General features: G+C 42.9%; 1 protein-coding gene across 2 annotated transcripts in view; it reads left to right on the top strand.

Moving 5' to 3' along the window:
• Nucleotides 1-25,063, top strand: part of mecom (MDS1 and EVI1 complex locus) — a 170,102-nt gene that overhangs the window by 135,257 nt on the left and 9,782 nt on the right. Inside the window, exons 1-10 of one of the 2 annotated variants that reach the window (XM_054743426.2) lie at nt 5,315-6,378; nt 7,443-7,577; nt 13,373-13,475; nt 13,555-13,668; nt 15,251-15,362; nt 15,459-15,606; nt 15,724-15,904; nt 19,236-20,625; nt 20,779-20,869; nt 23,093-23,119. In XM_054743426.2, the coding sequence (XP_054599401.1) occupies nt 13,427-13,475; nt 13,555-13,668; nt 15,251-15,362; nt 15,459-15,606; nt 15,724-15,904; nt 19,236-20,625; nt 20,779-20,869; nt 23,093-23,119 (2,112 nt within the window). In that variant the 5' untranslated portion in view covers nt 5,315-6,378; nt 7,443-7,577; nt 13,373-13,426. Of the gene's footprint in view, nt 1-5,314; nt 6,379-7,442; nt 7,578-13,372; nt 13,476-13,554; nt 13,669-15,250; nt 15,363-15,458; nt 15,607-15,723; nt 15,905-19,235; nt 20,626-20,778; nt 20,870-23,092; nt 23,120-25,063 lie in introns of those variants that run through there. The other variant, XM_054743414.2, reaches the window with a different exon arrangement.

Consider the following 25,063-nt stretch of genomic DNA (forward strand, 5'->3'; position numbering starts at 1 on the left):
GGTTCAAGATGGATCTGAGATCATGTGTGAGGTAGCAGTAACGTGTCACTAGGCACCAAAACCACACGCCTCAATATTTTAGAACAAAGGCAGTGGTGACAAAAACAACTAATCATATATGATTCATCAACTTAAAACTGATGAAGCTACAAGATTCATTCAACAACAATATAAAACATGCTACATACAAACACGCACACACTAATAATGTGAGTAGTTATTATTAACCACTAGTCCTGAATATTAAAAATATACAATCTTTGTATTTAAACCTTCTGAACTTACTTCTTATTCAGCAAAGATAGAGCAATGGTTGAGCCTGGTCCTGGAGGGCCGGTATCCATGTTTTAGTTTTAACCCTGCTTCAAGACACCTGATTTCAATCAGCAGGTGATCAACAGGTTTCTGCAGAGCTTGATGAGCTGCTCCACAGGTGATTCAACCTCTGAATCACATAAATTGGAGCAGAGAAACCACTAAACTGGGAGCACAACAACAAATATTGGATTTGTTTGGGAGGCCAGAATTCCTTCATGCATCACGATAAGCAGTCATGGCTGTGATGGTTTTCCAGCATTAGAGATGTTTAGTAGATTCTAAATTTTTACAAGAGTGTGTCTACTCAGAAACAGCAAGAAACTTTCTGAAAAACAGTCCAAATTATAATCTCTGCAGACTAACAAGCACTTCATGACAAAGCTGCACTAAACACAGTGGTGTCAGTGTAATGGTTTGTTGCTGTTGAGTGGCTTTTGATAATGTATTCCACAGTCACCTCCCATTTGTAATTTGCTATAAAAGGAAAATGAAGCATTTAACTAAAATATTTATATATATATATATATATATATATATATATATATATATATATATATATATATATATATATATATATATATATATATATATATATATAAAGAAACAACCAATTGAGTTGCTTTACCAAACAGGTTTCAGGGGGATGTTAAGTTAATGTTTTGTCTTTTTATCTTTTCTGTCAGATGCATCTGCAAGGTTGCATGCTGGCACATTGAAAAGGTTGCAGGTTCAAAAGCAGCTCTGGTCTTTCTGCTCTGAGTTTGCATGTTAATGCTTTCTCCGGGTACTCTGATATTCTCCTGCAGGTCCAAAACGTGCATGTCAGGTTAATGGGTAACCCTACAAAGTCCCTTAGGTGTCAGTGAGTGAATGTATGTCTTGTTTGTTTCTGTGTGGCCCGGTGATGAACTGGCAACCTGTCCGGGGTGTCCAGCTCCCTGCTGCTTAGGATTAAATGGTTCCGAAAATAAATGAACGAATATATTTCTGCAATTTTCAGATGCAAATGACTCTAACACACCAAAAAACTGTGTTTCACTTTTAACAATTGATGAATTATTACATTTTTTTTACATTGGTTTTAAAATTACTAAATATCTCAAAAGAAACTTGCATTAAAAAAATCTGATTATTTGAGTTATCCGCTGTCATTTTAGAAATTTTAGGAAAATTGAGTATGGTTTAAACTCACATGGTGCAATATTTAGCTCTTCCTTACAAACTTTATTGTCTCTCTCCAATATCCACTGTCATTAAAATATTAGCCTTACAATTGGACACGGGGTTTGAAAATCGGGTTGCTATGCCCTAACATCAGAGTCCGGACTTTAAATGTGAAAAGAGAGCTTGGTAAATGCAATAAATGTGAGACACTTGAACATCTAAAGGACCGTGTTCAGTTTACCTCTGGAACATAAAAAGGTTCTTTAAAGATGATATCTGTGAGCATTGTAGAGCTAATTTGTTCTCCCTGCAGCAAAAGCCAACATGCTCTAATAACCGCCCCCTTTCTGCACCACAGGGCCACAGTAGAGCGGAGTGAGTTGTTTAAGTTTCCAGTTTGTCCCATGTGTATTGGAGCTGTGTACCCACTGAATTTATGCCTCAAAAACGTGACCTTTGGCTCTTTTGCAGCTTTATCGCACCCAAAAGTCTGCATATTGTGTGGCCCCGTGTGTTGAGGCTTTGCAGAGGAAATGCATGACTGCAACAGCCTGTGCTGCTTTGTGTACATAACTGACACTTTTCTAAGACCCACGTCTACTTCATAGTCCAGTCTCTGCATTCCTTGTGGCGTGCAGTAATTTATTATGCAAAACTCAGCATTTGCATTGTTTTGTGCTGACATGTTGGTCTTTACTGCCTCTACAGACACTCCAAACGTGGAAAAATCTGTCCATCCGTTTTCTGTCAGAGTTTGGTTTTAGAAAAGATGTGCCTAAAATAAGCTGTTTCAAAAAGTCGGCATTTGTGATGTCATAAACAGCCACCCCGCACGTGCAAGAGAGAACTACTAAGGAGCAGTGGCTCCACTTTTTAGTTGCAGTAGGTCAGATAAAACGTCCTTTTTACTTCAGAGTTGCAATATTCAAAAATGTAAGATAACTTGTGTTTTGAAATCTGCAACACGGTGGTATGGTTGGTAACAAGACAGTTCTGGGTTCCTCTTCTGGGGAGAACCTTTCTGTTTAAAGTTTGTTTACTGGTGTCTTCCCAAAGGAAGAACAAAAACATGTAAATTAGATAATCTGTTGACTCAGTGATGGACGGGGGATTTACCTGTGATTTAACTCAACTAACAACAACGACTACAGGAGACAGACATGTTCTCCAGCTCAGCGGTTCATGTGTTTAAGGAGTGATGATGATGCGTTTTGGATTTTTCTATCTATAATCCTAATTTACAGATTAGGATTCAAGATACTAAATAAGGTTGCATAGTTGTTGCTAAATTATTAAAGGTACACACAATAGTAAACAGGGACAGACATGTGCCAAAACATAATGACTAACTCAGGCGTGTTTCTGACAGGCTGCTGAATTTGTCAAAAAATCATCTGTCTGATGCCTGGCTGACCCCCGGCAAATGAAAGTAATCCAAGGTAATTAGAAGTGAGCTGGTCTGGTTCTGAGAGCCCCCGGGCAGCCGGGTAAACATGGTGGAGGGGTCCAGGAGGGGCCCTCAGGAAAATAAAGGGGAGAGAGATGGGGGCTGACCTTGTCCATATAAAGCAGTGATTTATGAAGTGCAGTGGCACAGCAGCAGGGCTTCTGTCTTCTCTCGCAATACCAAATTACTGAGGTGGAGATTAACACGCCGCTCACAACGGGCCCACTTCCAGAAGCAAAGGAAATTTTTTATTTACCTTGTTCTCCTCTCATTTCCTCCTCTGAGCTTTAATGCTATTTGGGATGCATGGAGACTATCCTTTAATATGGCGGCCTCACTTAAAGGAGTGTGTGTGCATAGGGGCTGATGGGTGTGCTAATTAAAGAATAAACTACAGAGTGTTGTGCAAACTGTTGGCTTTGAGCTCCCAAGGAGTTCCCACCACTTAATTGAGTCGCATTTGAGCAAAAATAAAACTCATGAGCAAAAAAAAAAACTCAGGATGGAGACTTATTACAGCTTTTTGTTCAAGTCAATAGGAGGTCCTGAATGGTGGAACTATTTGTGATATTTTCTTTTCTTTTTCCTCCTCTGGAAGATGTGTAGGAATGCGCGCATGCACAGGGCCTTCCCTGGTGTTTCCATGTTGTCCGCTCGGCTGCAGGAATATACAGGCCCCTGCACTGCAGCCCACACGGGAATCCCCTCATCCCCACCACCCATCACCCCTCTCATCCCATCTAACGTCTTGCAAGCTTTGGAGCGCGCAAGAAACTCCAAAATCACATTTACGCATCCTATAAAGCTATGATTCTACCTATTACTGGGAAATAACAAGGCTGCGTTGGACCATGAAGCTCAACAAGAAAAATTTATTTGATCATAAAAAATAATCTATTCGTGTGAATTTGCGTGACTGAGCGACTAACATAAACCAAAAAAAAAAAAAAAAGCCGCAAGCAAAGTACGCACGGACCCTCTCCCATGCCCGTTTGGAGAACTTCACAGCCTCCTCATCACCAGATATGGTATAAGAGTATGAAATGCGTGATACAGTCGTCCCCCGAAGCCTGTTTGGTTTGTAATTTGTTGATAAACAGCTTTTCCACACCGCTCTTTAACGCGTCACAGTCGTCCCAACAAAAGGCGCGCGGAATAATTCAGATAAAGCATTTCATCTGTCGGAATTGTGCGTTTACGGCGCATTGCAAATCACTCTCCCGGTTTATTAAAACGAGCAAGTGTTTTAAATTCACCCCGAACGGTCTGGGGAAGCTTAAGCGATAATCTATTCATACAACAGCTGCATCTTTCATGTGCCATCTAACGATTTTAACGCCTTGTCAGCGGGTTATTATGGAGTTCAGATAAAAACAAAAAATATGTAAGTAATGTTTTTCTTTCTTTACTTTGAATTCGGTTACACATCTAGAAGTATAAAACAGAACATGTGTCTGAATGGTGTCATAAATACATATTTAAGTCGTAAAATTGCAGTCTATTTCATGGGTTCTTGCGGGGGTTTTCATATATTTTGTGCGTAAAATTTGATTCACACCAGCAACAAATTGAATTCATAAATATTTCAGATGTCATTCTCTTCTGAAATGTTCAAATGAAGTGATAAATAAGAGTTCAGGTCAGTTGATTATGCCCTCTGCTGGATGGATAAGGAAGTACAGCTGCTTCTGACTGTCTGATCTGACTGTTGCCCCTCTTTACCCCCTGGCCCTGTGATACCACAAACCCGGCGCGTTTATCCTCTTTTTTCCTTCAAACACTTCCTACCTTTTTAGGAAAAAAAAAGAACCGATCTGAAACTCCTCTCCCTGTCCTGGATCCTCGCTCAGACCCGGAGAGGGCCCGCGGAGCAATCACTTTCCCAGATTACTTGTATTTAATACACAATGCATCATAAAACAAATCCCTCATCCTGACAGGAAGAAAATAGAACAGCTCATTTGACTTGAGCTTTTCCCAATTTATGGCTAAATTAAAAAGGCTTCCAACAATGGACAAGTCGAGGAGAGGCAGGAAATCAATGACCGGGCGGACCAGGGGGTCTCTCCTCGGTTCTCAAGGAGCGGGGCGCGATGGGAATCGGTGGCGAGGTCTTGCCTTATTTACACACGATTTTTCCTGTCCTTCCTGCACATTTGCACGGCGATTTTTGTAAAACAATGGGCATTATCTGGGTGGGAAGGTCAATGTCACAGACTGAAGTTATCCATCATCATCTGCCCTCATCAGCCAAAGCTCCCGTTCTCTGAAGACTTTAGAAGATGCATCAGAACTCATGTTTCCTTTTTATCATCCCAGAAATGATTGTCTAGATTTTAAACTTCAGGAAAACAATCTGAAAATAAAACGTGTAACTTTTGGATTTTTTATTTTAAGATTAATTTAGGAATTTTTGAAAAGTTGCCTTTTTGAGCTGTGTTTATTTATTGTTCTGTCAGCAAACGTCATGGTGAAAACGTCGAATTCTTTTCTTTCTTATTTTAAAAGATTTTGTAAAATAAAACGTGTTTTTATTAATATTCTAAAAAATAAACGTAAGGAATAAAAAAACTTAGGTTTCAGGGCTAAATTCATGAAGGCATAGAGTCTGTAAGCACGTGGATATTAATTTACCGCCCTGCTTCATTAAATTGTTTCGTGTCTCTTACCGAAGCCCCTCCGCGACCTCTGCCTGACCCCGCTCACCCTCTTCAAACCTCCAGTCCCTGCCACTTTAAAATTTACTGCGGCGAGGAGTCCCTTCCGAAGGGGGGAGACGGGACCGGGGCTCAGACAGCCGACCCCCTATGGGGAGGGGGTGGAAGGATGCGGGGACGGGTCGCTCCTTTACGAGACAGCGCGCGGATGAGAAACATCACCCGAAACTGTCCGCCACGAGCGCAAAACATCCAAAAACGTCTCCGCCGCTGTCACAGACAACACATCCCGCCTGGATGAAGAGGAGGAGGAGGATGGAGGGGGAGGAGGGGGGATGAAAAGTTGAATGGCTACTAGAAGACACCTGGGCGCGTCAGGACAGGAGGAGGGAGGGGGTGGGTGACAACAGAGAAGCGCGGACGAGCCAAACGAAGCGCACAACTTGGCAGCGAGTTGATGCGCCGGATGGGAATTAGTTCCGTGCCGAGGTGTCTGTAGGACAGTGAAGAGAGAGCAAGTTTGTCTGGGAGACAGAAAAAAAGGATTTCCTCTGTCTGAGCAGCGCGGATCAGGAGCGGGAGACGGGGAAGAGACACGCGCGCTGGCGAGACGCGTCCTGCGGCTCGGAGACCCGAGGAGACACCGAGGAGCGCTGAAACCCCGGAGACAGCGCCCCGACAGAAATTCTTTTTCAATTGTTTTTTAATTACAGACGTTTTTTTTTTAATCTTTTACTGGAGTTTTTACCACTTTTTCCCCGGAGATAAAAACACAATCATCCCTGGAGGAGGGTAAGAGGTTCTGAATGAAAACAAGCTTTCATTACGCAGGAGTTAAAAACCAAACAAGTAAAGAGTTTACGGATGAACCCAGACTAAGTCCAGCGCTGAAATATTAATCTGGAGGCCAAATTTATGACCAAAATATTTATTCAGTGGCAGCTTTCTACAGAGGCGCTGAGGCAGATTTGTGACCCTGAACGTGATTCTGTTTTGCATCCTAACAGTCGGCTTGTCTTCATAAGTCTTACTTGTCGCGGTTTCTGTTTCAGTAAGTTTACATCTGCTGGAGGGGGGGGGGGGGGGGGGATTTTTTTCCTGGAGCAAAAATAAAAATCTTTTAATCCGCGCTGATTTGCATAATAAATCAGAGCTTTTCCGTGGTTTCTTTTCGTTTAATGTCCTAAAGGAGCACAACGATTTTTTAATTGTATATTTTTTATTATAATTTAATTATGTTTTATCATTTTGTTTGTTTTTTATTCGATTTGGTTAAATCATTTTAATCATTTAAAATGCAAAATGAAGAGGAAAAGATTTTTCGTTTTGTAATTTTCGTTGTTGTTTGTTTAATATGATTTTGTTTTAAAACAAAACATATTGGACTGATAAAGCAAATAAAGCATTAATTTATTTAACGTTTCTATTTGTTTTTTTGTTGTTTTTGCTGTTTTTATTTACTTTTGTTTATAAAAATGATCTCCGCAGAACCTTACAATGTTTTTCTCATGAAAATGTTCTCTGTTACTTTCACTGAAGTTAAAGTTGCACAACCGTTCACTTTATTCTCGGTCACAAAATATAAAATATAAAAATCTGACATTTTCACCTGTGGCTTTATAAGTTGTGTGTGTGTGTGTGTGTGTGTGTGTGTGTGTGTGTGTGTGTGTGTGTGTGTGTGTGTGTGTGTGTGTGTGTGTGTGTGTGTGTGTGTGTGTGTGTGTGTGTGTGCGCTCCTAGTGGTTTTTCTCAGTGGGAGGTTTTGTGGTTAGGCTGTGTTTGGACACAGTAACCTGCTCTGATACTGATCAAAGTCTGATCTCTCTTTCTTTATTTCTCTCTCCCTCTCCCTGCAGATCTTGGATGGGTCAGGCCATGTAAAGTTCTGCGTGGACGCCAGCAAACCAGACACAGGGAGCTGGCTGAAGCATGTCCAGTTTGCCACTGGGGCCACGCAGCACAACCTAACAGCGTGCCAGATCGATGATCAGGTACGTGAAGACATGATTCCTCCGCAACTGCTCCCAGAAAAGGGAAGAAAGAGGAGAAAGAGAGAAAAGGCATTATTTGAGTTTGAAATTCCCAAAGGGTGATGTGTCTTGTGAATCGTTTGAAAGGTTAAAGACTTTCTTCAAACACAAGTCTGATTCCAGAAGGCCTTTAGGCCGTTTCCGCTGCCTGTCCTGTCTGCGCACCGGTGTTAAAAGGTGTTATTGTGATCTTCATCAGATACACTTTAACTCTCACACACACACACACACACACACACACACACACACACACACACACACACACACACACACACACACACACACACGCAGCTCTTCTCCCATGCTGCAACACACAGGCTCCTCACTATCTCTGCATGTTTTCCTCCTTTAATTGTGTCGAGGACCACAGGGTACGATCAGAGGCAACCCTTCGGGATGATAGTTCCACTCGCTTCCTGGTCACGCTTGCGATGTAAACTCCGAGATATGTCAGGAATGTCGGAGTCCTTTTGCTGCTCACCTGGCTGTAGAGAGGTGCGTGCTGCTCACATGGGGGCCTCTTCATCTCAGTAATCCCATGCAGAAACACACCAAGAGGCACGGGAGACAAGAGCCTAAACTCTGGTTGACACATGTGGAGCATACCATCCCTTGACCCGGATGACAAAAACCCTAATCTACCTTGCATGGTTGTCATCTCTTCTCACTGGTGGTCCATCTAGATCTGTTGTTCATTATCATCCACTCAGATCTAAGCATTTGGGGGGTTGATTTGACAAACTCTCCTTTCACACATCTGCGTTCCTCCTCTCATTAAAGAGGACCAGGTAGCTGGAGAACCTCATAAAGAGGACGTGAAAGAAGAGCCAGCCAGGCTCTTAAGGAGACGGGAGATAAACAAGCAAACGGAGCGTTTTCACCCGGCTTGACTCGAGGTGTGACTTGCTGTCAGCACCGTGGTTCTGCTTGGGCGGCCGTGTAAGAGGCCGACGTGTCACGGACATGGCTGTGATGAGGTGATTGTTAAGTATCACACACTGTCACAGCACGGCACAATGTGGCGTCTTTCAGCCTTCCGGCCAACGCCGGTGTTTTTGAAAATGCACTGTAACATCTGACAATGCCTGTGTGTGTGTGTGTGTGTGTGTGTGTGTGTGTGTGTGTGTGTGTGTGTGTGTGTGTATGTGTGTGTGTGTGTGTGTGTGAGAGAGAGAGAGAGAGAGAGAGAGAGAGAGAGAGAGAGAGAGAGAGTACGCTGTATAACTGCAAATTGTTTATTGAGGTTTAGATGACTCCCCATGCTCCTCATTCCGAGCTGGAAACGTTGAAGCACACACACATGTGCACACACACACACACACACACACACACACACACACACACACACACACACACACACACACGTTACCTGATTCCAGCAGGTCTTTATAGCCTCAGAGTGAAGCACGGAGTCCAAACCCTGCCTGAAACCACTGATGACGCATTCGCCGCATCCTCACTTTTCCACAGAGCTGCTTGTTCTGCTAAATCTCCCTTCAGGAACAAGTTTAAGAAACTCTCCTCCAGCCATCAGACATGAACGATTTGTCACCTGATTTATTTGAGGGCATTGTCCTGCACTGGCAGCGATTTCCAGGTGTGTCGGTCGTTATTTTGAGTTGGGTCTTTTCCAGTAGAGCTCCTCCGTTCTCTTATTTCTGACCCAATTCTGTTCATCATAAAACTTTATGGCTGTTCTCAGGAGAAGAGACGGAGGAAAGAAACGGGGCGGGGTAGTGAACGAGTGAGTGAAAACATGCTTTTTTTTTTTCCTAGAAGGAGAAACTGCAGAATTTAATTTGCTCTATTTCTCTTTGAATTTCTCACATTTGAATCAGCTTTGTTGAAACATAAAAAAAACTTGTGTTCTGGAATGATCTGCAAAGAGTCAGAAGTTATAGGGTTTACTCCCTTTTGGAACAGTTTTAAACAACATAAGCCTGTTAATAACTACAGATTTCAGATTTAGGAGTCTGGATACATTTTAAAATTGTGTTTATTTTCTCTTTTTAGTTGTATATTTTGTATAAAGCAGCTGTGAGGTGGCAGATGTCTGTATTTTCTTAATAATGGCCAAAGGTTAAAGGTTTGAATTGACCCTGCTCAAAGAAAATCAGGCATTTTAAATGACTGACACCAAAAACCTGCTTAAGCTTTTCACCATCCGCATGGCTCTGCTAAATCAGTGTGCACGGATCTGCCCGTGTTGTCGTTGGGATAATTAGGGCAATTAGCGCTTGGATAAACCCTCCTCTGCACTCCTCACTCCAATGATTCAAATGAATGGAAAATTGATTAAAAGTGTAACTAAGATCATTCAGCGAGGCCCTGAAGAGCCTTTCATAAGACAGTACAGAGGGATATGAGCCTTAATCTCATCCGCTCTATTGATTCCCACTCAGAAGTTGAGTGCAGTGGAGTAGCTCAGGGGCATATTAGCCAAACACCGATGGTCGTTCTCAGTGAGAGTAAACTGGAGCTGATTGTTACTCACACAGATAACAGCTTGAACCTCATTAGGGTATAAAGCAGTCACCACAATTGATTGTTAAAGGAGAGTGGATTTATTAGAACAGCTAAAGGTTGAAAACCCCTCCTTGTTGTTTCCAAGCAGAGGCGGATCTAGGATTTTTCTGAGTCAGAGCTCTCAAGGGGTCACAATATTTATGGGGACACAAGCAATAAATTCACCCTCTTTAATCCAAACATTAATGTAAAACTATATAAAGATGAGTAAATAAAAACATTTTCATTTCACTAGTCATTTTCTAAATAAAAACCTTATAGTTTTTGTGGATGTGCTTAAATAAATGTGAAAACAATAACTCAAATAAAAGTCCAAAATGCCTTTTTCTGAAATGTTCGTGTGTCTTAAATCTGAGGTAAATGTGTTTGATGCGTATTGTTTTCTAATGAAAATGATTGACAGTCACAGGCTAAACTCTCCCAGCTCTACCATGAGGGATGATTTAGTGTGCCAACACAAAACTGATTATGGTCTCATCCGGACCCCCGTATGAAAACTTTCTGGGGACGCCACTGAAGCTTGGTGCTAGCTAGGTATCAGCTAACAGATAATAGGGTGCAAATAAGGAACATGTTGCTGTGTTTACTTTATCCATGTGTCGAGTCGTAGCTCCTGTGCGTCTCAGGGTTGACAGTAAAAGTGTGTGAGGAGACACAGAAGTTAAATGAGTAACATACATGAACACACTCTGCTGGCCATCAACATCATCAACATAAAACTCATTTATTTCGTATTAATTTAAAACTCATGTGATAATAATAAAAAAATGCCTCAAATGACGTTAAGCCACGGATTCTGTTTGCTGTGGGAGTGTGTTAAAGATGACCTCAAAGGTATTACCTTGCACCCTTCACTGGTTTGCTGCCTGTTGGTTGTGTGTGTGTGTGTGTGTGTGTGTGTGTGTGTGTGTGTGTGTGTGTGTGTGTGTGTGTGTGTGTGTGTGTGTGTGTGTGTGTGTGTGTGTGTGTGTGTGGTGACCCTCAGGGAAGAGGTGGAGCTGTTGAGGCGGATTCTCCTGTTTGTAATCACCCTCTTGTTTGTCCTTAAAACTGAAGCAAATTACCTATTTTTGAGCAGAGTGATTATTTCCTAATATAGCAGTTTGGCTCAGAGCCAGGAGAGGTGTTTTTTATTATTGTTGCAGGTTGAATCCTTCACATATGTTTGCATGTTAGCTGCTGCTTTCTAAGACTGATCAGAGTGTGTTTCCTCGTGATGACGAAGCTACTCTTGTTTTATTAAATTGTTTTAAGTATTTTTGATTCGCTCTACATTTTTTTCCATTTCATCCACTTCCCAAAACAACCTCCTCCGTATCAGTCTCTGAGCAGGAATCTCTCCTGACCAACAAGTCTGTTTGAGCTGCCTTCTGATTGTTTCTGAATCACAATATTTTTGTGACCTGATGGGAGCAATGGCCTGGATATGTTTGTCTATGTGAGCATGCACGTTCTCTAATGGACTAGTCTACCACCACACACTCGTGTGTTTATGCAATAGGCTGTAAAACATGTCAGAGATCAGCAACCCTCACACTCCAGTTCCCTCAATTCTTTTGCTGAAACAATGAAGTTTTGGCATCTCTCTGTGACAAACCAGTAAATATACTGGTTCACTTTTCTCTGTGGAATGTAAATATTTCTAAATTAGAATTGATGTTTTTTTTTTAAGTTTTCAAAAGAGTTTTTGCCCCTCATACAATGTTTCAGATCATCAACGAAACTTCAGTATCAGACAAAGATAATCTGAGAAAAATATAAAACGCATTTTTTTAATTTTCATTTTCATTAAGAGGGAAAAAAGAGGACAAAACCAACTTGGCTCCTTAACAGAACTTGTCAAAAACATGGACTAAAAATCTCTAAAAGCGACACATATGCTAGGTCTGAAGGTCTTAGGCCAATCATGCATTTGTGTCATAAGATACACAAAATAAAAACATTTGGATTATCTCCAGAAATTTTGGGGGGAATTTTCTGTGGACCAATGAGACAAAAGAGAAACTCTCTGCAAGGCTTTTTTAGAGTAAATCCGCCAAAGTCAACAGTAAAACACGGTGGTGGCAGTGTGATGGTCTGTTGCTGCTTGTTGCTTTGGGAGCTTGGCAACTTGCTGTCATTAATGGAACAATGAAATCTGCTTTGCAGCAGAAAATCATGAAGGAGAATGTCTGACCGTTGACCTGAAACGGTCTGAATAAAAAGCATTTCTACAAAGAAGATTGTCTAGTTTGAAACTTGTTTGCTGATTGCAAATATTAAACTGGGACAGAAAAGTAAAAACAGAAGGAATCTGCAAAGATGCAAATCCAACCACCAGCTAGCGATGTGCATCAATCACAGGTTAGACTCAAGATCCTTTGAATCCGGTGACCTTGTAGAGTCCTAAATCATCTGCTAGATAAGAACAATGACACATACAGTTATAGACCACATAATACCTTGCGATCTTTGTATTTGGCCAAGATGCTTATCTTAGTCTTAATGCGGTGCCATTGTGGGTCTAATGTCACTGTCGCCATAAGTGGTCTACCTGTGACCCACGCCTTCCCAGAAGTATTCTTCCTCCCCTCCCCTCCTGTCACATTTCTAATAAACTCCTCCATCGTCATTGTCATGTTGACACAGCCAAGGAAGCAGACATGTTAAATGTCTAAAGCACGCCCAGAATAACCCCGCTCGTGATTGTCTCACAGAGGAAAGCTATTGTGTGTCCATGGGAAGCTTCACAGTTGAAGGGTCTCTCAGCTGATTCTTTAATGTGACCACCACACCCCAACCCTCCCTGTAAATGTCTGGGATGCCTTTGTAACGTGAAGCTTTGTTGGTGAAGGGGTTTAAGTGAAACTTTAAAACACACTGAAAATATATATATTTTTATTCTGTCTAATTCTTCTGTCCACACAGTCATTCACCACTCCCTTCCTAACATCACTCTACCGTGTGCCTTTGTGAGACATTGTGTTTATTCTGCGTGATGGTTGTTTGTGTTTTCTTTCATATTTGTGAAAACTGATGTCTCACAAGGTGATTGATTACAAGTTAATGGTCGTGTACATTTCTGTGGATATCTTGACCCTCTGTTGTAGCTGCGGGACCACAATCGTGTTCAGAGCCGAGCCAGTTTGTGTGCTTGTGTGTATTTTGCTACAGTATCTGCAGCTAAATTGAAAACACCGTGTAGACGTTTGAAACTAGAAGTTAAGTGGTTTCACACGCTGTTGTTTCAGATTTTCTACAAAGTCACCAGAGAGATTTTTCCCGGCGAGGAGCTCCTGCTTTTCATGAAGGCTGAAGATTTTTCATGTGACACCATGGCTCCTGATATTCACGGTCCGCATCAAACACACTCACATCTAAACGCACACCCAAACACACATTGTGCTAACTTGCCCACTCCTCTTCTTTGCAGAGGAAAGGCAGTACCGATGTGAAGACTGTGACCAGAACTTTGAGTCCCGCACCCAGCTGCTGGACCACCAGAAGCAGCCATGCGGGATGCCCCCCTCTTCTTTTCTTAACCCAGGTCTGATTCCAGGTCTTCTTTAAGTTTTAGTTTAATTTAATTGACATTAGTGTCGGTTTGTTTGCTCAAGGAGAGCACAAAAGGAAATGTTACGTGTCAGCAGGGCCGCCAACGCTCACGCATTGAGTGTGAGACACAGACCCTCTTCACACGCTCTCATGACACACCTCCAATATCTCCCGCTGATTACTCACCCCCCACCCCAAATATAGCTAATGACAGGAGAAAAACAAAAAGTGCATGTGAGGAATGAGCTGACGCAGAAGAAGAAGCTGAAGCAAGCGAGCTCAACTAGAACTGAGATCAAACTGTAAACAGGACAAGTCTACAAATGTGGAAATGTAAAAACACAGATTTGTCCAGTTTGATGTACATTACTTCTCAACTCATTGACTGCCAGCCATTTTCTGAACAGACGCGTCACAGAATTTTGTGCTCTATGACCGTGTAAACATCAAAACTACGTCAGGAAGAATCAGTGTGTTTCTAGCATTTTCCGTTCCTTCACAATCCGTTGTCGAAGTGTGAGCTGCAGAAGCGTTTCCGGTTTGCACCTCGCTTTAGGAATAGCGGCTCCCAAATCCATCTCCTAATTCATGGATTGTCTGCATCATGATCATGTGACATGCGACACACACGGGTGAAAATTAACTTTAGAGGTGTGATGTTTACTCTCAAGGTGTGCAAGCTTGTTCCTAAGCCTGCCCCGTTAAAAAAACACACTCGTCAATGGCAGTGAATGAGTTAAATGGGGAGAGAAAGACAGACTGACAGAGTGAGAGATAGAGACTGACTTACACAGAGAGAGAGAGAGAGAGTAAGAGAGAGAGAGAGAGAGAGAGAGAGAGAGAGAGAGAGAGAGATACAGAGAGAGAGAGACAGACATACAGAGAGAGAGGGAGTGAGAGACAGACAGACACATACAGTGAGAGAGAGGGAGACAGAGAGAGCGAGAGACAGTCATAGAGAGAGAGAGAGAGAGAGAGAGAGAGAGAGAGAGAGAGAGAGAGAGAGAGAGAGAGACAGACATACAGAGAGAGGGAGTGAGAGACAGACAGACACATACAGTGAGAGAGAGGGAGACAGAGAGAGCGAGAGACAGTCATAGAGAGAGAGAGAGAGAGACAGAGAGAGAGAGAGAGAGAGAGAGAGAGAGAGAGAGAGAGAGAAAAATGTCCCATTTATTTATTTACATAAAGGTGCCAGGTCTCTCTCTCTAACATGGCACTGATTGGTTTTTACAGGCGCTGATTTTAGGGGCTGGCTTTTGTAATCATTTAGTTGCAGAATACCTTTAAAACCTCCATAACTGTGTGCAGGTACCTTGGTAGAACTGTCCTCGCCAAATTTCTAGTCCAAAAATAAAACATGGCCGTGCCTAAAGGGGATAGTTTGGCTTTATTGATAAACAACAAAAAAAGGAGGAGAAACGTCCATTCTAAAAATATCTCCATAACAGAGATGGCCAAAAATAACGACAAAAGTTGTGTTTCACTGTGGCCTCTGTCAGAAATGAATAAGCAAAGAACTAGACTGTTTATGCATAATTTCCATTATCTTACATACATTCTGGTGTACACAGGGGGAGATAGTGACCTGAAAGCCCAAGAACCTCAAGACCTGCAGCCCCTTCACATGTCTCACGGCCTGCATGAGTGTAAGGAGTGTGATCAGGTCTTCCCTGATGTCCAGAGGTACATTAGTTTGTACACCTTTATGTTCTATACCTCTATCTTTTTAATGATCAAAACCAATTCTAACTGCTGTTCTCTCCTCTGTGCTTCCTTAAGCCTGGAGGCTCACACCCTGTCACACTCCGAGGAGAGGGAATACAAGTGTGATCAGTGTCCCAAGGCCTTCAACTGGAAATCAAACCTAATCCGACATCAGATGTCACATGATAGCGGCAAACACTATGAATGTGAAAACTGCTCAAAGGTAGAGTGAAACTGCTTGATGAAGCTGCATTCGTGTTTACTTTTGTTTCCATGGCTAATTGTATTCCTAGAATGGGATAATAACTCCACCACGGGTCTCTGTGGTTCCTTCCCCCAGCAGGTGTTCACAGACCCCAGTAACCTACAGAGGCACATTCGCTCGCAGCACGTCGGGGCTCGTGCTCACGCCTGCTCCGACTGCGGCAAGACGTTTGCAACGTCATCGGGCCTCAAGCAGCATAAGCACATCCACAGCAGTGTCAAGCCCTTCATGTGTAAGTCACTAAGACCCTACCTATGTAAGTCTCCTCAGTACATTATAACAATAACATGATTTCACTTGACTTTATTAGAAACTCTGATGATTTGTTAGAAGTATGGTTTCTATTTAATCAGCTTTTTCTCGTGTTCCACAGGATTTACACTCATTTCTTTTTGTCGTGCTTGTGTGAAGTGTGCAGGGTTTCTTCTCTTTATCAGCGTTCTCTTCCACTGCTTACAGCATGTCACAGAAATCCAGTCCAATCAGCTGTCTGTGCTACAGCTCACTCTTTTGTCCCCTGTTAAGTTGCTTTGTGACTTAAGCACACACTTATGTTCCCACTCATCGGCGAACTCCAGCAAGACCCAAACACATTTTGACCTTTCACACTTTTCAGCACCGCCACTGGAGATCCAATCTCCTTCCCCTGAAGCGTTCTGATCTTTCCCCTCTGCCCCTTCTCCCTTTCCCTTTTCTCTCCATCTTTCACACACACACACGCTAACTCACACCAACCTGTCTGAACACTAAAATCACATGCACATATATGCAGAGGCAGGAATGACTGGATCTCTTTCGAAGACCTCATTATTCCCTTTTCGCTCTTTCTCCCTTTCCTCTGCCTGCACCACATTCACCATTCCTCACAAATAGCAACCACATGTACGGCCCTGCAATTCGCCCATTTGCTGTAATCAGCAGAAAAAAATGCAGTTTTAAAAACAACTAATGGATGTGTTAAAGAAAAAAAGAATAAAAAGCAAAGCAGCTTCAAACATGATGGCTGTCTGGACCAGATCATGTGTTGGAGAGTGTGTGCGGGAAATGTTTGTTTGACTGACTGCTCTTGAAGGACGTGTTTGCCTTTTTGGACAGTGTACTGTATGCACACATGACTGCGTGTATGATTCTGCATGCAATGTGTCAAGGATGCATGTGTGTTTTGCACTTCTCCATGAGATGGAAACACTTGGCTCATTAATTCTGTCTTTCTCCAATAGATGCATTTAGAAAAGTTTGAGTGTATTGACGGCTGATGAATGTGTGGAAGTTGTGCGTCACATCTCATGTTAGTGTGTATTACTTGTGTATTTTTGGGTCTATAAATGTCAGCTTTATGATTTATGGTCGAGAGATTTTTCTTATACTCTCTTCAGGGCTCTGCAGCCATGTTAGTAAAAAAAAAAAAAAAAAAAAACAGAAATCAGTCGAGTCAGCAACAGTTTTTGGTTTTACATCTTCTCTGACTTTTTAAAGAGCAAGTCACCCCCTACAAGAAACTTACTTCACTCCCACTTCATGTTTGAAAAATGCAACAAATGCTGTTGCTTGGCAGACCGAGAGGGCGGAGCCGCTAACAAATACACACACACACACAGGCTCACAATGGCATTGTGACATCATAATGTACCAGATGACATCATAGCATACCTCTTAGCCAATAGCGGTGGCAGATTTAAATTCAAATACAGTGCAGAATTTTTCCGTGACGACGGCGCAACACTGACAGTTTTAGGCAGAATATTTGAATTTTAACCAAGATGCACTGAACTGCCAAATTATTGACTACATGTGTCTGTAGCATGATTGGACACACCTTTATATAGTTTATCAGCAAAAAAAAAAAAAGTGATTTGGGGTGACTTGCTCTTTAAGTAAACCAGAGCTGATACCTCTCTGGTACTCTAACTTTGATTTTCCCTTGTTGTTTTTTCAATTGAAGATGCAGTAGCATTTAAAACCTCGCTCACTGTGTTGTTGCTGAATAAAGGTGACTTGGGTGGTCAAATGTGGTATTCCAAAAAGTCAGAGCAGTGTCTGACCTGCTGTCAACACAAATCTGGAACACAGGAGGGAGAGATGGTTGGTTTGGACTAAAGCTGGTGTGTTACATTATAAGCAAGCCACACCTCCTTTACATTTGCATGTCCCAACCCACGTCAGTGTTAGTGGTAAGGCTGACCACGGAACAATGCTAGGTTGGGCTACTGCTAACAAGAGGAAAATAAGAAAGAAGAACGTTGGAGAACCACACACACGTTCCAGGTTGTACTGGGAATATCCAGATTATGAATGAATGCCAGATAGAGCCATAGTTTGTGGTCTTTGGTCTTGTCAGTTCATACTTTGCTCATCAACACTCCGACATGGAACTGAGTATCTGTAAAGATATTCATCTGTGCTCAACACCTTTTGAGAAAATGGCAACGATTCGATGCTTTTGTTTACTCGTTAACTTCTTTGGTTGGATAACGCCCACTCTTGGTTTGGTGAAAAATCCTTTGGAGTTCTTCTGAGCTGTTTACATAAACATGCTTCCCAGATACTTTTCTCTCCTTTTCCTCTGTGTGTTCTTGAATTGCCTCCTGAGCACCTTGTGTCTGGAGGCCTTTCAAAGTATGCTGATGCACAATCAAAATGTGAGCCTTGCCACTTCCTGATCCTCAACTTGACTTATGACATCATGAGCAAACTGGAGAATTTGAGATCAGTGAGCTCAGTTGAATCTAATCAAGTCTTTTCTTAGTATCTTGCTTGCACTCTTTCACCAGGACAGCAAAGTCGTCCACACATATTAGATTAGGTTGATGGATTGATTAGGGAGATAGACATTTGGTGCCAGACAAAGTCAAGTGCCTGTGGGAAGGTAACGTTTTGCAGGATGACATGGCCTCAGCTATGGGGACAAGGTGAGAGGCAGCTGCAGGGTTGACTCCAGGAGGTGCAGAGGTGGGGGCTGGGGGGGGGGGGGGGGAGAAGCGGCAGAGGACGTGAGACCTGTCCCTGGGAACTGGACCGCAGGATAGGATTCATTCAACTCCACTTCCTTCACAAACTTAAAATAGGGCCATTGTACTGCATGTGGCTGAGAATGTGTGTGTGTGTGTGTGTGTGTGTGTGTGTGTGTGTGTGTGTGTGTGTGTGTGTGTGTGTGTGTGTGTTAGTATCTTTATGTCTGTTGGTGTTTCTGCGTGTGTGATTCGTTTTCTTTGTGTTATGTGAAAACTTAGCGAATGTGGCTGCGTGTCCATATGTGTGTCTGTTTGTGATTGTTTGTGGACTCGTTGGGAGCGCCCCTGAGAGGACAATGGGAATAGAGATTCCTGGGATTCTAGTTTGATGTCCAGGTGATGAGTGACTCATGCCGTCAACCCTAAAGATTGCTGTACAATTCCAGGATCTGAACATGCCTTTTCATTTTCAGAGTATTGATGGGAATATGACCATTATCTTGCAGACTGTATTTAGTCATCGTGAAGCTGACTAAGGATATGACATCATGTGTTGTTATTTTGTGTGTGTGTGTGTTTGGCTGTCAGGGTGTCATAGGGCTTATACTTTGTACATATGTCTCCATGTCCCTGCAGGTGAGGTATGCCACAAGTCCTACACCCAGTTCTCTAACCTTTGCCGGCACAAGCGCATGCACGCTGACTGCCGCACACAGATCAAGTGCAAGGACTGCGGGCAAATGTTCAGCACCACTTCATCCCTCAACAAGCATCGGCGCTTCTGTGAGGGAAAGAATCACTTCACAGCAGGGGGACTGTTTGCCCAGGGCATGCCACTACCTGGCACCCCTGGCTTGGACAAAACAGCCCTTGCAATTGGCCACAGCAGTGCTGGACTGGCTGATTACTTTGGGGCTAGCCGCCACCATAGTGGCCTAACCTTCCCTGCAGCTCCAGCATTTCCTTTCAGCTTTCCTGGCTTGTTTCCTTCTGGACTCTATCATCGCCCACCACTCATTCCCGCCACCACATCTCCTGTCCGACAGCCAGTTCAGGCACCTGTTGCGGGGCCTGGTGCAGACCTGAGTAAAAGCCCCTTGCTTCCTTCAAGCCCAGGTGCTCTGGAGTCGCAGGAGTTGCTGAAGGCCCTCCGAAAAGATGGCAGTTCACCTGGAAGTCAGATACCAAACTCAGAGCTCCTTAATCAGGGTTTATCTTCAACTACAAAGCAGAACAAGCAGAGTGACCATTCTGAAAGCAGCGACCTGGATGACGTCAGCACACCAAGTGGAAGTGATCTAGAGAGCACGACGGGCTCCGAGCTTGAGAGTGATATGGACAGTGAAAGGGAGAGGGGAGCTGCTAGAGAAAACGGCAAAGGTCCCAAGAGAAAGTCTCGCGAGGGAGTCTCTCAAAGCCCGGGCTTTAGCAAAAGTGCTAGCAAAGACTTTCCAGGACCTTCATTTATTCAGTCTTCACTGGACGAACACACAGCTGTAACAGGAGCTGTCAATGACTCTATTAAGGCCATCGCCTCTATTGCGGAGAAGTACTTTGGCTCAACTGGGCTTGCTGGCTTACAAGAAAAGAAGGTCGGATCTCTGCCCTACCCTTCAATGTTCTCACTGCCTTTCTTCCCAGCATTCTCTCCACCAGTTTACCCTTTCCCAGAAAGGGATCTCAGACCAACAGACCTGAAGGGTGAGCCACAATCACCAGAAGATGGCAAAAAGGCACAGACCAAGTCATCATCTGAGTCACCGTTTGACCTGACAACAAAGAGAAAAGAGGAAAAGTTAGCCCGCTTTGCTTCCTCCAAACTAGAGGCCTCTCACCCTACTGGTCAAGATCAACCACTAGATTTGAGTCTTGGGTCTAGGGGTCGTGGACGTACTCCAAAGCAGGAGGAGGCTAAAAAGAACCCAAGCTATGATGATGAGAAGAAGAGAGTGGTGGAAATTCCAAAAGCTGATTCCTCCTTACAGCACGCCAGACCCACCCCCTTTTTCATGGACCCCATCTACAGGTATTGTTATTCCCAGTGACTCACTTAACCATGCATTTCTTACTAAAATGAATTTTCATTCTCTAATTGTTATTGGTTTACCAAAACGGAATAGATTTGTTAGTAAATTTGCTGCTCCACATTCATTAAGAGCTAATAGAAATCTACTATTAGCAGGGTTGAGAAGAGGAGAATGAGCGATCCGTTTGAGGCTCTGAAAGACAAATACATGCGACCAGCTCCAGGCTTCCTTTTCCATCCACAGGTAGGTCCTGACCATGTCAATTTTAAGAACTTAGTCATCTTAGGGTACTTAGAGGTATATTTGTCTTACTAGATGGTTCTAATCATCTGATTTATTGGGTAATAAGGTCAAATAGGTTAAAGGAGCAATATGTAAGATTTCTACAGTAAAACAATCACAAAACAGTCTAATGTCTCAGTCATGTTGGATGGAAAGTTACATCGAAACAGATTTACCTCTCACTTGGCTGTGGGGTTGTCTGTTTTATTCTTTCAACAGAAAGTAAAGAGCAATGACGTAACTTTACAACTAGTGAGCTCGTGAGGTTGCAGAGTCTGCGTCGAGCTAGTGCAGTGGCACCGGCATTTGTAATTCGACACCATCAGGCAAAAAACTCCAGAGTTGTTTAAAGAACCAAAGCAAGTAAACAGGAGCAGAAACACACCAACCTTTAACTTACCAGAATGGAAACATTCCAGAAGGTGATGTTTGGTCACCTTATAGATGCGATCCAAGCGAGCCAACGAGACTTTGCTATGTTAGATACTTGGTCTCGTGGCTGTGCCTCCAAGCAGGAAAACAGTGAAAAGTTTGCCCCTTTTCCCCTTTTATTCCCTGGCGATCACGTGTCACACCCCACAGCACAGCAACGATTTACTATGGTTGCGTGATATAACCCATCCAATGAATAATAGATTAATTTAAGTCATAAGAACAAGACTAAAAGTGTTGTTTACAACAAGCCACAAACAAGGTCTCATAGGCCGCCAACAGGGTGGCTGTGTCAGTGATGACGTCGCGATCACAAGCCTTATACGAGGGAAATTTACCGTAATAAGTGTAGTAAGTTCTCCCTACTGTAAAACACCCAAGAATGGTAACACCAGATATAACAATGTATTTATCTACTTATCAACTTACTGTATAAGCCTCATCTTTACTTGTTATCTAGAATCTGCTGGTGCTGATCCATGACTGGAAACAGCCATGAAACTCAGTGAGAAAGTGGTGGGAAAGTGGGTTTTTTTTGCTTTGGAAAATGGGCTGCAGTAACCAGACTTGACCACAGCGTGTCACTCTTACTTCATTCTCACATATTGCACCTTTAAACTTGTCTAAGAGTATACAAAACCCTTCTAATGACACAATCCTTGTTACGTTCACAGATATGACAACAGTACGGCACAGAATATTGTGATTCACCATGGGTGTTCAAAGCTGGCCAAACCAGACGAATAAGAAATTGCTCCCAGTATTATACAAGCTACTGACTGTGAAGCACATTGTTGCCTATCTAAAACAGATGTGTCAGAAATAAAGGACACATCTTCCTTTAATGTGTTTTTGATTACGATATAAAAAGTGATATGCTTAAGAGGTGCATGAGTATTTTTTACAAGTATGTCCGAGTATTAAACTCTACAATGTGTGTGTGCATGTGCGTGTGTGTGTGTGTGTGGATAACATGTTGCTTGGACGATCATTTGTCCAATCTTCCCCGCGGGTGAGAACGGTTCGACGGAAAGTGAAAACGCCACTTTCTCAGGCATATGATTTTTTTTCTCCACCCTTTTTTTTAGGCAGTTTCAGGTCTGGTTTTTACAGGCTGTTTCATTTGTCTGATTTATGTCCCCTGTCCAGACTGCTGCACGGGCCCAGCCTGAAGCAGCCACATGGTCGTCCCACACGCTTTAATGAGGTGTCCTATCACTAGAAACACTAACAGAGTGCTTAGGCCATCTTTATGACTTTATGATGTCTGGACACACAAATCATTCCCACAAATACCAGACTTGCATGGGTCCTAGCCAGACCACGAAAGAGGCCCTTCTGTAGTTTTGAGGGGGCTTGTGTTTTTCGGTCACCTGACTCAATAGTGAGCAACCTATTACAAAAATGAGGTTGCTAGGCTGAGGTGAATGAAATTTCTTCTCAAAGGCGTTGGTGATTCATCTTAGAATTCCCTGGCAGGATGTTTTACTAAAACTTATTTGGTTAGATTACACATCGGAACTGTATTTTTATCCTCCTATAATGAGATTATTAAACACGAGGAAGTGTTGGAAATGGTAAGAGTCTCCTATAACACCAGTATTAAACGGAGCAATTACTCAAAGATTGCTAGCCCCCAAACCCAACACCCCCCTTCCTGGGTAACAACGCGAGTCCAATCAAAAGTTGTTGATTCATGTACAACTTCTCATTTCTGACTGCCTTCTTTCTTTCCTCTCTTCCATCCTTCAGTTTCGTTTGCCAGATCAGAGAACTTGGGTAAGTTCATCTTTAACCTGCAGCTCTAACAAGTCAGACCCCATTCCAAATCAAATGCATGGGCTGTATTTAGAACTGGCTGAACCCAGCGCTCGCATGGCTTCAGTCTGTCACCAGTGGCGGCTCCAGAAATGTTTTTCTGCAGGTGCTATGAAGGAGCTAGTCTATGAAGGAAGTGGTCATGCGTACCTATTGTTCTCTAAAACACCTTCAACACTAGCAGATACACATGCGTGCACAAAACCTCAACAACACCTGAAACAAGCATTAATATACATCACAAACATATGAACAACCGCTGACTTTTCCATGAAATCATAAACACATACAGCCACACAGAAAACCATCTATAGTGTTACAAGGTTAGCTAACGTTAGTGTTAGCATTTCTAGCGGCAAAACCCTCGACTGCTGCGGCGGTTGAGGGTTGACTTTCTTCATCCAGATCTGTAGGTTTTTGTGGGTCTGAGATCACTTCCAAAGATTCATTCGTTTCTGACTGAACCCGTGGAAATTTGGGCAACAAAAACCGATCCATTTTACCACTAGCTCTACCTTTCACTCGTTCACAGGTGGAAAATGAGGTCAAAGGTTAACATCAATTTCCTGTTTTGGTTTAAGTTTTTACTATCTATATGATAATTCACTGATTATTTTTTTGTATGTTGAATATTATCACATCCACGTGTTAAATCAAAATTTAATTGTACAAAAAATAAATCTAATATTTACTCGGGGGTGCTACTGGGGTGCAATGACTAATCCAGGGGTAGCTATAGCGCCCCCCCCCCCCCCCCCCCCTGGAGCCACCACTGTCTGTCTTCAGCATGCACTGGCACAGCTAGGACCACAGTTTTTGTGTCCAGTTAGCAAAAGTCCATGTGTTTTATTCATTTATTTGTTTATTTTTTGCTTACATGATGTTATGTCTTAAGTCAATCTCCTGCCGATCTGATTTGTTTATATCCTTACATCTACTCCATTTAACATGAAAAGGTTTGAGGTGGGAATTTCCAGCTGAGTTACGCCCAAATGTTTGCTCATTTGGAGAATGACGTTTTTCCAAAATGGTTAGGGGGATGAATGTAAGGTGTTGCGTTGCGAGATGTTTGTGGTGATGGTGATGTGTGTGTGTATGTGTGTGTGTGTGTGTGGGGGGGGGGGGGGGCAGCATCAGGGAAAGGGTAACAGTCTCTTTGGGATTTTTCGGGGAAACGGGAGGTTACAACCTCCCTCCAAACATCTGGTTTCTGATAAAGATCAACAATTGAGAATGCATCTCGCTAATTAAGGCACTAACAGCATCACTGACATCTGAAGATGGCCAATCAACTGCTGGTCCCAGAGCGACGCTACAGCAACAAGCAAGCTCACAGATGCTTACATGCTGCCCACAGGGGGAGGACAGGGGGTTTCAGAAAGTTTGTGTGTGTGTGGGGAGGGCAGGAGAGGGGAGGGGAGGGGAGGGGATCTGGGTCAGAACTCAAGAGTAGATGGTCAAACGGTGGCCTAATGAACTCGGCTTAATAAAGAGTTCAGTATAACTCTGTAGCAGATTACCACTGTAATCTTTTGAAAGGGATCTGTGAATCCGCCACAAACCATTTGATTTGTTGAAAGAAGATCCTGTGAAGAAGATTTAGCAAGCGTTATGCTAATACTGTCACTACAAAACACAACAATGGCTAGCATGCATTTTTATAAACAAATTCCTTCTCACCTTTGATCAATAACTGATAACAAGCATGCAAAGTCACAACAAGGCCTAGCTTAAACAGATGTAGCTCTTGAACGTAGCCTGTGTGTGAGTGTGTATCAGAACTGCCCAGTAGATGGAGCCAAGACGGAGCAGCTCGACAGATGTTGAACGGGCTTGATACCGCAGACAGCTTTAGGGGCCTTAATGCTGCAAAGATTTATGGATTCTCAATGTGCAAATCAGACA

This window comes from Nothobranchius furzeri, chromosome 13 (genome assembly GCF_043380555.1).
Source record: "Nothobranchius furzeri strain GRZ-AD chromosome 13, NfurGRZ-RIMD1, whole genome shotgun sequence".
NCBI lineage: Eukaryota > Metazoa > Chordata > Actinopteri > Cyprinodontiformes > Nothobranchiidae > Nothobranchius > Nothobranchius furzeri.